Source organism: Sorex fumeus, unplaced genomic scaffold (assembly GCF_029834395.1).
Source record: "Sorex fumeus unplaced genomic scaffold, SorFum_2.1 ptg000093l, whole genome shotgun sequence".
Taxonomy (NCBI): Eukaryota; Metazoa; Chordata; class Mammalia; order Eulipotyphla; family Soricidae; genus Sorex; species Sorex fumeus.
Genome location: NW_026606150.1, coordinates 10,401,282 through 10,414,646, shown reverse-complemented (window position 1 = coordinate 10,414,646; position 13,365 = coordinate 10,401,282). Strand labels below are relative to the sequence as shown.

The 13,365-nt window shown below is 58.0% G+C and overlaps 1 protein-coding gene across 1 annotated transcript; it reads left to right on the top strand.

Annotated features, from left to right (window-relative positions):
* The first annotated feature begins 6,059 nt into the window (after positions 1 to 6,059).
* PKP3 (plakophilin 3) lies at positions 6,060 to 13,097 on the top strand. The gene is made up of 13 exons (XM_056131802.1): positions 6,060 to 6,380; positions 8,419 to 8,495; positions 8,607 to 9,244; positions 9,329 to 9,452; positions 9,782 to 9,986; positions 10,715 to 10,889; positions 11,249 to 11,366; positions 11,436 to 11,606; positions 11,702 to 11,887; positions 12,170 to 12,323; positions 12,478 to 12,670; positions 12,749 to 12,836; positions 12,942 to 13,097. The coding sequence occupies exons 1-13, from the start codon at positions 6,149 to 6,151 to the stop codon at positions 12,975 to 12,977; spliced, it is 2,397 nt and encodes a 798-aa protein (XP_055987777.1). The 5' UTR covers positions 6,060 to 6,148; the 3' UTR covers positions 12,978 to 13,097.
* The last annotated feature ends 268 nt before the right edge of the window (positions 13,098 to 13,365 follow it).

Sequence of the window (13,365 nt, the reverse complement as noted above, 5' to 3'; positions counted from 1 at the left end):
TGGGCTTAGGGATGATTATAGGCTCTGTGTTCAGGGATGACTCCTAGCTCTGAGCTCAGGGGTTACTTCTTGAGATGCTTATGGCTCATTGGTCACTCTGTCCATGGGGCTCAAGGATCACTCCTGGTGGGTGTTGGGAGACCATAGATGGTATCAGGGATTGAACTTCGGTTGGCCATGTATAGGGTAAAGGCCTTACCTATTGTCCTATCTCTCCAGCCCCATGAATTCAAGGATATGACTCCAGTGGCAAAGGCTGCAAAAACAAAAATAAATGGAACTACAAACTAAAAAGTGTTTACATGGAAGGCTAGAGAAAGCAGGGTTGTTAAGGCATTTGCCTTTCACACAGCTGATCCTGGTTGCACCCTCTAGCATCAATATGGTCCACACTGTGAAGTGTGACCCCAAAACAAAATCATAATAATTTAAGATAATGATTTAAAAATGAAAAAGAAAGTCAAGCTAAAATGAAAAGATACCAGATAGGAGAGAAACATTTACACACGATACATCACATATGGGGCTAATGCCCACAATTTGTGAGGCCTTCACAGAGATCAACAACAAGCAAACAACCTCATCAAAAATGGAAGAGCTGCTAAAAAAAATCCCTGCCTGAAGAGGACATTCTGAAGGACAATAAGGAGACATATGAAAAGGGTCCACTGTCACCAAGGAAATGCAAATAAAAATGAGAAAAAGCAATCAACTCACACCAGTGATAATGGCACATATCAAAAAGACTAGAAACATCCAGTGATGGTGGGTATGGGATGAGAAAAGGACCCTCATTCATCATGGGTGGAAACATCATCTGATTCAGCCTCTATGAAAAAGAAAACCAAAACATTCCCTCCAAAATAAGAATCAAGTTTCCATGTGACCTAGAGAGTCTACTTTTTGGTATTTACCCCTAAAACACAAAACATTAGTTTAAAACATATTTGTATACTTATATTCATCACACTGCTTAGTACAATAACCAGAAGGAAAAACCCAAATGTCCAATGATAGGTGATTGAATAAAGCGGCTGTGGCATATCTAAAAATGATAGAATACTATGCAACTGTAAGAAATGATGAAACCTTTTCTCAAAAGTTGGAACTGGAGATTATCATATTAAGCAAAGTAAGTCAGCAGGAGAAAGAGAAATGCCAAATGATGTTACTCATTTGCACACACAAGAACAAGACAAGGAAACAGAAAGTATTGAGTGATGACAAACGCTTGTCCTTGGATCACATAACTGAGATCACCAAGCTAGGGGAGAGGGAGTGGGGGAAATGAAGAGAGAGACTAGAAGTAACATAAGGACATTGGTGGACAGCAATGGTCACTGGAAGGTGGTAAGGTACGGTACTGAACGGTCACGGTCCTCCCGTTGTTCATCAATTTGCTCGAGCAGGCCCAGTTACGTCTCCATCATGAGACTTGTTGTTACTGTGTTTGGCATATCAAATACGTCACGGGTAGCTTGCCAGGCTCTGCCATGCAGGCGAGACACTCTCAGTAGCTTGCCGGGCTCTCCAAGAGGAGGAATCGAACTCAGGTTGGCCATGTTGGCTGCTTGTAAGGCAAACGCCCTACCGCGCTGTGCTATTGCTCTAGCGATATGGTACTGAACATCAAAAATTATTTTATTTTAAACAACAATAGTTAACTTTTTTTTCTTGAAAAGGTGCCCATTTGAAAAGCTACATATAGAGTTGGGATACATACAAAGTGCCTTCTGTGTGAGGCCACACGGGGTGAATAAATTCATGAAAAGTGTGATGAAACATCTACATTTGCTATGACACTCTAGAAAAGGCAAAACAGGGACAATGACAAGATGAATGGTTGCCAGAGGAAAGGAAGGGAGGAGAAAGCAGGACTCATGGGACTCAGCGTGTCACCAAAATGGGTACAAGTCCTTACAAATGTGTCCAGATCCCAGAAGGAAGGTGGAGAAGTTCCAGCAAATTGCAGACTTGGGAGGTGGGGCAGGTCCCCAGCATGGAGCAGGCGCCCTCTGGCGGACCAGCTAGTAAGGGTTGCCCGGACTACCTTGCCCAGCCAGGGGCTGCCACGTGCACCAAGAAAGGTCTCAGCCACTATGCTTTTATGCCAGACACTGCCACTGGGTCCCGGATGCAATGCAGCCTCTGTGTATGAGCACGCAACAAAGGAGTGCGTCCACCACTAAGCACCGCAGTAACAAATGTGCGAACTCAGCCTCTGGTGAGCCCTGTGTGAGTGCTGCCACCTCAGGTCCCGGGGCGGTGAGGAAGGGAAGAGGGACATAACACACATACCAGTCATTTTCGGAAACTAGAATCATCTGACAATTCGTGGGGAAAACTAAAAGAAATAGCTGCTTCAGGACTTTTCAAAAACAAGAACTCCATGGTCTGACAAATATCCAGGAAATAGACAAACAGCACAAAGCAGCCAGGGCCACCAGGAACACAGAGCGGGTGGAGATGAGACCAGAGACAGAAGCAACATCTGAACAAACACCCGGCCCTGAGCTGAGAAGGTAATTCAGGGCCCCCTGCTGCCGCACCCCCCCCCCCATTCCCCCCACTGCCCCCCCCCCCCCCCCGCAGAAAGAAAATCCAAGCAGAGTCCAAACAGCCCCCAGGGCTAGCATGAAGGCAGTCGAGTCCTCAGGCTCAGCCTACAAGGACTGGGCCAGAAGGCTAACAAGGCTGACATTGAAGTCACTGCATAATTCACCCCCATGGAGGAAAACTGCTCTGTAGGGCAGAAAGCCAAGCACAGTCTGCAGGCTATGCTCCAGAGGTCTACCAACTTTCCTGCCTGCCAGCATTGCAAGCTGTAGCCCAATCCCAAGACCCCTCCATGACTAAGCTTCTGAAAACTTATCTGGCCTTACCTTCTCCCATCTGGACAGGGGCACAGATGAACTGGGGCTTGGGCTCCTGTGAGGACCAGTGCACTCTGGCAGACCCGGAGTGGGCTGGACCCAGGAGGGCATCTCCCTGGGCCACCTCCCTCAGGGTCAGTTCACCTCTCTGCAATCCCCCTGCCTCCCAGTGAAACTGGAAAGCATGGGGACAGGCCTCCAGTTGGTTCTGAGGTGTGGGTGGATGGATGTGAGTTCACAGGAGGCAAAGAGACACCTTCTTGCAGCACACTGGGGTTTCCAGGTTCATCCTGCCCCTCTGACACCGTGACCCATTGCTCGAGCCCCTGCTCCCTGCTGGGTCCTAGATGCAATACTGAGGTCTCTAGAGGCCTCTGCAATGTTCCCAGCTCATTGGCTAACCCCAGCCAGACAGGCAGCAATGCTGGGAGCTGTTGTTAGCATGGACGCTGACCTCCTCACTCCTAACCCCCAGGTCTAAGCCCAGGGGCACACTAGGGCTGGCAGAGCCCATGGGAGAGAGCGAGTCACAGGGCGCAGGGTGGTGCTGGGGAACGGGATGGGGCGGAGACAGGGTGGAGGGCGGGGCCTAGGCCCAGGCCCAGACACCTAGGCTAAAGCGTGGGCGTGGCAGCGGCGGCATCTGCTTGTGGCACCCACAGGAGTTGCTGCTGGAACCTTGGCGGAGCTGCATCCCCACACCTGACCCCTCCCTTGCAAGCTGGGTGTCCCATCCCGGCCTGTCTTGAATATTAATTCTCTCTGAACACTTTTGAGCTGTTGTCCCCTCCAGTGGCCAGAATCAGGACCAGTTGCAGGCATATACAAATGAGTTGGGGACCAAAAAAAAAAAAAGTCCCCGCCCAGCCCTGACTGGCTGTTAGGTCCCCAAAGCCTAGTGCCACATTCACTCTTCTCCCCACTCCTGCCCACTGCCCCAGCAGCCTCCCCACCCCACCCCTAGACCTCTCCAGACTTTGGAGTACCTACATCCAGGAGTATCCAGCCACAGACTGCCAGTTAGATGCAAGGCATATGTGGAACCCTGGATTTGGAGGGTTCCACACAGTCCAGTCTTCCCTGCCCCTACCTTCCAAAGTACATGGTCAAGCGCAGCTTACCTGATTTCTCGTCCGGGACCTGGTGGGTCTCTACACTCCCACTGCAGACTCTCCCCACACTGGTCCAGGAGAGAAGAGGCTACTCCCAGATGCTGGGTCCAAGCCTGGGCCTGTGAGCATGCCCCATCCCACAGGGGTTAGGCATAGGGCCAGGCTTTCTCGGGGACCTGACCTGCACTGCCTAGGGCGAGGGTCCCATGGGTGTGGACACAATGTGGGGGTGCAGTGTGGGGAGGTCAGGGATGATGTCACTGAGACCTAAAGTCTGTGGAACAAATATCAGCACTCCCCTTCCTGGCCTCCCCAAGAGTCCCACCTCACAGCTGTTCCAGCCACCCTAACCCACATAGCTCACTTTGGACCCCTGTGGCAGTTAGCCTTCCCAGTCCTGCGTAGGCCAGGCCTCTGCGGGCCCAGGGGGGCACAGGCGGGCCCCAGCCCGTGCCAGGCATGTGCCTCCAGGCACACTTGCTGCCGCACAAACTTGTCTCCCAAGATTTTTCCACACAAAACACGTCTCCCAGGAAAGCAACCGGTCTGATGAGCTGGGCGTTCCCAGCCCGCCCTCCTCCTGGCGCCCCCACGGACAGTCCCGCGGTGAGAGGCTGCCTGGGCCACAGCCCTAGACCAGGGACCCGGACCAGGGACCAGGCTGAGCGGCGCCTGCAATGGAGCCCAGGTCGCCCGGGCTGGTGGCTGCGGGGAGGAGTCCTGGAGCTGGCAATGTCTGCACCGGCAGCCGGGTAAGTCTTGGCCATCTGCCCCTACCCTGACATTTCCCAAGACCCTCCGCTTTCTTCCACCCACTTCTGACTCTTGCCTCCAACCTGTCCCCAGCAGTGCCCTGACTTCACACTATCCCCCACCCTCCTCATTCCCTGGCCCTGAGCCCCTGGCTGGAACTAGGCATCTAGGCCCGCCTCTCAACAGCCCCCCCATCACCCCCTCTCAGACTCCCCACCTCATCAGGCCCTTGCAGTCTGGTTACTGATCAAGGGGGGCTAGTGTTACGGTCAGGGGCATCCCCTGGGGAAAGGGGATTATCAGGTGGGGCCCACTGACTTCCAGGGGAGCTGCGAGTCTTGGCTCAGACCCACATCTACAGCCTCCTAGGCTCTCCACCCCCCCCCCCCCATTCACTCCCACAGGGGCCATCAGGACCATGCTGAGCCTGCCCTGAGGCCAGGGTAGAGCACATGGCAGAAGCAGCCCCCTGGACCAGGTCTCCCCCTCCTCTGACTCCAGCCCCTCTTGTCCCCATTCCCCTGGGTTTGCCCCCCAGCATCCCAAGTCCTGTGGCCCAACCCAGGCAGGAGGCCCCACTGAGTCACACCTCCCTGAGGGCAGCCCTGCCTGGTCCTGCCCATGCAGCCCTGCAGAGCCAGAGCCAAGCTGACTCACCTGATCCCCCTCTACCCCCCTACCCCGGCCTGAGGGAGCAGGAGGCCAGGAAGAGGGTGGCCATGGAGCACCTAAAGGGAGCGGAAGAGAAAGACTTCTGGGGTCTATAGGAAAGGAGATTGGGGGGCACAGGCCAGTCTGTCTGCCTGCTGTTAGCGGCTCCTCATCCATGCACAGATCCGGGCTATACAGGCTTCCCAAAGAGCCCCCCCTGTACTCTACCCTCCCCTCAGCACTGACTCCAGCCTAACCCCTGCTCTGGCACGGACCCTCCCTCAGCCTGTCCCAGCCTCCCATGGAGGTGGCCCCATGACCCAGCCCCTCCCTGACCTTCAGGGTAGTCCCACCTGACTACCAAAGGGACAATCTGCCCTGCCTGGCCCAAAGGCCTGACGAGAACCCAGCAGACCTGGCCCTTCCTAGGGCTTGACCACAGGCCCATCTGGGGTGGGTGGAGGAGCAGAGGCCAGGCCAGGACCTGGGCCACACAGGCCTGTTCTGCCAGCTGCCAGCCCGCCCAGATTCCACCTTAAGCAGGCAGTGGCCCCTCCCTCCCACCTGGGCTAGGTGTCCCCGCCCCCAGCTGAGCTCAGGACTGGGCGGGCGTCTGTCTCCAGGCCAGCTCTGGGTGAGGCCATTGGGGAGGGGACTTCGGGGACAGGGCCGCTCAGGACAAGACGGTAAAGACAGCTCTGACTGGAGGCGGCCGCTGGGGCCCAGGCCAGGCGGCCCCAGCCCAGCACACCCGCCACCATGCAAGACGGTCACTTCCTGCTGTCGGCCCTGCAGCCTGAGACTGGTGTGTGCTCCCTGGCGCTGCCCTCTGACCTGCAGCTGGACCGCCGTGGTGCCGAGGGCCCGGAAGCTGAGCGGCTGCGGGCAGCCCGGGTCCAGGAACAGGTCCGAGCCCGTCTCCTGCAGCTGGGCCAGCTGCCGCGGCACAACGGAGCAGCTGAGCCTGAAGGGGCGGTGGAGGTGACTCGAGGTAGGTGGACGCCGGCAGGGTGGGCACCAGTAGGCAGGGAGCGCAGTGGTGGTGGGGGATGGGGGTTGAGAACCAGAGGCTATGGCGGGGCCGGCTTCCTCGGCTCTGGGGTTCAGCTCCTGACTCACAGGCCTTGCACTGAGTCACCCGCCCCGCCCCGGCAGGCAGGCGTGGGAGAAGCCATGGGTGGGGCCTCCTTGCAAGGACCCCAGGGTCCTCCGGTCCTGCCCAGCTGGGTCCCACTTGGTGCTGAGCCCCCCAGAGACTCACAGGGAAGCCTGGGATTGGCACATGGCCTGTCCGTGCCAGCATACCTGGAGTACGCACAGCCATAGCACAGGCGCCTCACGGCTGTACCACAGAGACAAGACACCCAGACTCCAGTGCCCCCCAGTTCCTGCCCCAGGGGATCCTCAGCAGACAGAGAAGTGAGGGGCGGGCCTGGGAATCCTGGCCTTGAGCCACCACCGGCCTGTCTGGACCAGGGTCTCCCTGCGGAATTGCAGAGGAGGTTGGAGTGACCCAGATATTCTCTGTGGGAAGGCAGCGGGGTGCTGCCTCTTTGCCAGTCAAAACCCCCTGTGGGAAACCTGTTCCACAGCTGTGAGTACAGGCTGTGAGCATGTGTGAATACATGCAAGTGTGTGGGCCAGTGTGTCTCATGTCTATGTGCATGTGTTTGTGCATGTGAGAATGCATGGGTGGTGAGAATGTGTATGGGTGTAATAATAAGTGTGCGTGTGTGGTGGGTGGCAGGCGTATGATGTGCATGCAAGTGTGAATGTATGTGAGTTTATGTGGCTGTAAAGAAGTGTGTATGAGGATGTGTGTGTGGCTGATTGCGATTATGCATAAAAATGTGAAAATGTGTGTATGTCTGTATGCACAGAAATGTGAAGATGCATGTGGCTGTGTGTGGCTGTGATAGTGAATGTGCCCAGAAGTGTGAGGATTTGTGTGCCTGTGAGTGTGTGTGAGGATGCTGTGTGCCTATGTGACTGTGAGTGTGAGTGTGGATAGACGTGTGTGAAGATGAATCATGTGTGGTTGTGAGTGTGAGGCTGATTGTGAATGTGCATAAGTGTGTGAGGATGCCTGTATTCCTTGTGTGTGTGTCAGCATGACGGTACACATAGACAGCAGCTTGGGGCACTTGCTCTACATGCTTTTCCTCCTTGCTACCAACAGCAAGAGGGACCAAAGGTTAGACAATAAGATGAGCCTCGCAGGGTTTTGTACAGAAACCATGGGCCTGAGTAGATCCTGAACATCTGGAGGGTCCTTCCCCCAGCCTGGCTTCAGAGACTGGCTAGAGAGTTTAGGGGCTTCCAGGGCCGTGTGCAGTCCTGGATATCAGTTTTACTAGGTGCCCAGGGGTCATGGGGTGGAGGAGGAAGCAGTAAGGATTAATTATCACCCTGGCCACCCTGCCAATTAGGAGGAGGAGGATTATAATTTGGGGGTGGGGGGTGAGGTCCCCAGGCGGGGGTGTGCCCCCTAAACTGTGCCTCACTAGCGTCAAAGGGTTAATAGACCCTGCCCAGAAGCCTCATTAACTAGGGCGGGTGCTGGGCAGAAGCTGGAGGAGGGGCCCAGCCCCCTTCCCTTCACCTGTCCCTGAGTCCTTTAGTCAATTCTGGGAGAGGGATGATTACCCCCCAATTTCAGGGCACACTGCTGGGACCCCCCAGGCAGCCCCTCCTTGTGTATAAGCCCCACCCTCACTGCTCTGCTGTCTCTGCAGGCCTGTCTCTGCCTGCATACCTGGGCACCCCAGATTCACCTGGGAAGTCACCTAAGCATCCATTCCCACCCGCTGCACCCACTGTTCACCCCCTCTGTCCACCTTCCCTCATCCCATTTCCCCATGCCCCTGATGGCCATTGAGCGGCACTCAGGCTGGGGCTGTCCTGGAGAGGACAGGCCAGAACTGTCTGTCCTGGTGAGCCTGGTGTCCCTCCCCTCTGGCTGCCTGACAGGAACTGGTGTCCTTGGTCCTGGGTGGGAAGCAGAAGGTCAGCACTGTCCCCTCCTGCAGGGACCCCCCGGGGCCAGTACCACACGCTGCAGTCCGGCTTCAGCTCCCGCTCACAGGGCCTGAGTGGGGACACATCGGTGAGTGTGGGGCCCTGGGGGAGGCATGCAATGGCACCTCACGGGTGTTGGTGTCCCTGTGGGAGGCAGGGCGTGGGACAGAGCCTCAAAACTGGCCCTCTCGTCCCACAGACCTTCCGGCCCATCGCCAAGCCAGCCTACAGCCCAGCCTCCTGGTCCTCCCGCTCGGCCGTGGACGTGAGCTCTACCCGGAGGTTGAGCTCGGCCCACAATGGGGGTAGCGCCTTCGGGGCTGCTGGCTATGGGGGTGCCCTCCCTGCGCCCCCCATGCCTGTGCCTGCCCGACCAGTGTCCTTCCATGAGCGTACAGGGGCAGGCAGCCGAGTGGACTATGACACTGTGTCCCTGCGCTCGCTGAGGCTGGGCCCGAGCGCCCTAGATGACCGCTACAGTGTGGTGTCTGAGCAGCTGGAGCCCGCATCCTCCTCTGCCTACCGGGCCTTTGCCTATGAACGCCAGGCCAGCTCCAGCTCCAGCCGGGCAGGGGGCCCTGACTGGCCAGAAGCCTCCGAGGGTCCCCCCAGCAGGACCATCCGGGCACCTGCCATGAGGACCCTGCAGCGGTTCCAGAGCAGCCACCGCAGCCGGGGTGGAATGGGGCCAGTGCCCGGGGGCGTCCTGGAGCCCATGACCCGGGCACCCTCGGTGCGCAGCCTCAGCCTCAGCCTGGCCGACTCGGGCCACCTGCCCGACATCAGAGGCCTGGACAGTTACAGCGGCCACCGTGCCCTGCAAAGGCTCAGCAGTGGGTGAGCACCTCAGGCTGAGGAATGGGCTGCTCAGTGGTCGCAGCAGCCCCACATCAGCCTGACTCCTTGTCTCTGGTTCCACAGCTTTGACGACATCGACCTGCCCTCTGCAGTCAAGTACCTCATGGCCTCTGACCCCAACCTGCAGGTGCTGGGGGCGGCTTATATCCAGCACAGATGCTACAGCGACGCAGCAGCAAAGAAGCAGGTGACCATGACGACCTGGGTGAACCACAGAAAACTCTGCTTGGCCCTCTCATTGGCCCCTCTTTCGGTGCCTCTGAACAGCCCTTACTGACACTGCTGGCCCCATCCTGCCCAGAGCCCTCAGCAGAGATGGGGCAGGAGAGAGTCGTCTGCATAGGCGTTTACATATATCTGCACAGGTGTTCGCATGTATCTGAATATCGCGCATGCATTTGCATACATCTGCATACATCAACCAACCCTTCACACACCTGTTACCATTTGTGTACACCTCCATGGGCTCACACACACCTGCACATAGGCACCAACTCTGTATGTCTGTACCTGCAGGCCCGCAGCCTCCAGGCTGTGCCAAGGCTGGTGAAGCTCTTCAACCACGCCAACCAGGAGGTGCAGCGGCATGCCACGGGCGCCATGCGCAACCTCATCTATGACAACGCCGACAATAAGCTGGCCCTGGTAGAGGAGAACGGCATCTTTGAGTTGCTGCGGACGCTGCGGGAGCAGGATGACGAGCTGCGCAAGAATGTAACAGGTGGGCTGGAGAGATACTACAGTTGCCAGGACATTTGCCCCGCACAAGGCTGACCTAGGTTCCATCTCCAGCATCCCATATGGTTCCTGGAGCCCGCTAGGAGTGATCTCATTCCTGAACACTGATTCAGGACTACCACTGAGCACTGTTGGGTGTGATCCAAAACCAAAAGAAAATAAAAGAGAATGTCCCAGGTGCCTGGTCCCAGCCCAGCATCTACCCTCATGAGTCCTTGTCCTGTACCCCCTCCCCGGGCACCTGCCCTTACAGGCACCTGTCTCATATACTCCCTCCTAGAAACACCTGCCCTCATAAACACCTTATTGTATCCCCCATTCCCCACACCTGCCCTCACAGACACCTGTTCCATAAACCCTCACCCTGGCACCTGCCTTTACAGTGCCTGGTCCCACTGTCCCCATACTTCCCCTCTCTTGGCCTCTGGAGAAAGGACCCTCGCTTCCATATGCCATCCTGCCCTCCACTTGGGTGTGCTTGTGGTGTGTCTAGTTGGAGCTCCCTCCACCCCAGGTGGCATGTCCTCCAATACTCTCATCTTGCCCCACTGTCACTGTGACACTGCAGGCCATACCTGGGGCACCCCAGCAGCTGGGGGAGAAAAGTGCCCGGCAGGTGCTAGCAGAGGAAGGGCCCTCCCTGCTCTCCACCAGACCCAGAGCAGCCAGAGGTCTGAGGGAACCCTGACCACAGCCTGGACCCCTGCCCAGGGATCCTATGGAACCTGTCCTCCAGCGACCACCTGAAGGACCGCCTGGCCCGAGACACGCTGGAGCAGCTCACAGACCTGGTGCTGAGCCCCCTCTCAGGGGTGGGTGGTCCCCCCCTCATCCAGCAGAATGCGTCCGAGGCTGAGATCTTCTACAATGCCACTGGCTTCCTCAGGTGCATGGGTAGGCGGGCTGCAGATGGTCATGTCATAGGGACAAGTCAAAGAGGACTCTAGAACCAGGGTCCAAGTGATGATACAGTTCGGCCATGGGGGCTGGGAGAGACATATGGAGCAGATGGAAGAGACCAGGTCAGGGTCTGAGGGGCAGGTGGGCGTGTGGAGGGGTGGACCCTGAGTGTCAGGAGGACAGAGGGGACAGGGGCTGCTCAGAAAAGGCCTGGTCAGAGGGCCACGCCCAGCTCTCAGCCCTTAGGCTTGGGTTTGTTCAGGGGGCTCCTCAGTGAGTGTGCGGGCTGAGCAGTGGGAGTCTCTGGAGGGGAAGAGGGGGTCTCTGATGTGCCTCTATCCACAGGAACCTCAGTTCAGCCTCCCAGGCTACTCGTCAGAAGATGCGTGAGTGTCATGGGCTGGTGGACGCCCTGGTCACCTACATCAACCATGCTCTGGATGTGGGCAAGTGCGAGGACAAGGTGAGGGGAGAGGGAGAGGGAGGCAGCTGCTGAGGTGGGTCTGGGCTGCTCTGACACAGTGCTCCACAGAGCGTGGAAAACGCCGTGTGTGTCCTGAGGAACCTGTCCTACCGCCTGTACGATGAGATGCCGCCATCCGCCCTACAGAGGCTCGAGGGCCGGGGCCGCCGTGATATGGCTGGGGGGCCGCCCGGTGAGGTGGTCGGCTGCTTTACGCCCCAGAGCCGGCGGCTTCGAGAGGTGGGTGAAGGTCCAGGGGGTGCTGTGGAGGTCCCGCCTGAGCCCCGCCTGAGATCTGCTGACCCTATGCCAACTTCCTCCCATCCCGCTGCCAGCTGCCCCTCATGGCTGATGCACTCACCTTTGCTGAAGTATCCAAGGACCCCAAGGGCCTCGAGTGGCTGTGGAGCCCTCAGATTGTGGGGCTGTACAACCGCCTGCTGCAGCGCTGTGAGCTCAACAGGCATACAACAGAGGCTGCAGCGGGAGCGCTACAGAACATTACCGCAGGCGATCGTAGGGTGAGTTCTGTTGTAGGGCAAACCTGTGGCAGAGATGGACCCGAACTCCTGGAGAGTGGGGGGGGGGAAGCCCCAGCCAGGCAAGGCATATGGACCACTGGACCCACACTCTCAAATCCACTGCAGGGAGAGACCCTGGCTGAGGAGAGCCAAGGCTCCTCTAGGTTCAGGGTGAGGTGCGTGGGGGTGTGATTCCACAAGGGATACCCCCTCCCCACGCCCCGGTGTTGAGACCCGTGGGTGCCCAAACCAACAATGAGGAACCACCCTTTCCCTTTGCAGTGGGCGGGTGTGCTGAGCCGCCTGGCCCTGGAGCAGGAGCGCATCCTGAACCCACTGCTGGACCGTGTGCGCACTGCTGACCATCACCAGCTGCGCTCACTCACCGGCCTTATCCGGAACCTGTCCCGCAATGCCAGGAACAAGGATGAGATGTGTGAGTCAGTCTCCTGCAACCCAGCCCTGCTGGACCTGCCCTGACGCTCACAAGGGGCCTCCTTCCCACTCTCCCACGGGCTGAAGTCAGGGAACTGGGGACAGTGCAGGCAGTGGGGAGCAGGGTGGGGACTGACCTCCCGACTCTGCTGCAGCCACCAAGGTGGTGAGTCACCTGATCGAGAAGCTGCCGGGCAGCGTGGGAGAAAAGTCACCCCCAGCTGATGTGCTGGTCAACATCATAGCTGTGCTCAACAACCTGGTCGTGGCCAGTCCCATTGCCGCCCGGGACCTGCTCTACTTCGATGGGCTGCGTAAGCTCATCTTCATCAAGAAGAGGCGGGACAGGTAAGGCCCGCCCCTAAGCACCCCAATCCCCAATCTCTGCCCATGTGCCATACCCCCTGCTAACCCTTGCTCCCCCAGTCCTGACAGTGAGAAGTCCTCCCGAGCAGCCTCCAGTCTCCTGACCAATCTGTGGCAGTACAACAAGCTCCACCGAGACTTTCGAGCGGTACGTTCTGGGGCCAGATGCCGGGATGAAGGAGAGGCCCTGAGGGGTTGGGAGGGCAGGGTTGTGGCCGGTGGGCATCACCTCACTCCACTGTGTTCACTGCAGAAGGGCTATCGGAAGGAGGACTTCCTGGGCCCCTAGGCAGCCCCTTCCTGGAGAACACGGCGTGACGAGGTCCAGCCTGAGGGACAAGCTCAGCTGTTGCTTGCTGGCCAGCCCAGAGGGAAACGCTGAGGGCCCAGGGTCTTCACTGGGATCCTGCGCATCTTGGTGGGGCCTGGGTCACCAGGGAGGGGACGGGGGCTTGTGGCCGGGATCTGGGCTTCTGCAGGGCAGGGGTGGGGCAGGGTGTGAACTGCCCTGGTGAGTAGGGCGGTAACCAGGATGCACTGGCAGAGCAGAGCTGGTGTAGCCGATGGTGCCTTGGGACAACCAGCACTGGGAATAAAAGTGGCCGTGAACACAGCAGCTGGCCTTGTACACTGTCATCTGGCCTGGCCTGGGATTGATCCCAAGCCACAGCCATACC

Coding starts and splice junctions, on each gene's coding strand:
- PKP3 (XM_056131802.1), top strand. CDS start 6,149: ATGCAAGACGGTCACTTCCTGCTGTCGGCCCTGCAGCCTGAGACTGGT. Junction 8,496..8,606: donor GCCTGAGTGGGGACACATCG/GTGAGTGTGGGG, acceptor CTCGTCCCACAG/ACCTTCCGGCCCATCGCCAA. Junction 11,888..12,169: donor TTACCGCAGGCGATCGTAGG/GTGAGTTCTGTT, acceptor TTCCCTTTGCAG/TGGGCGGGTGTGCTGAGCCG.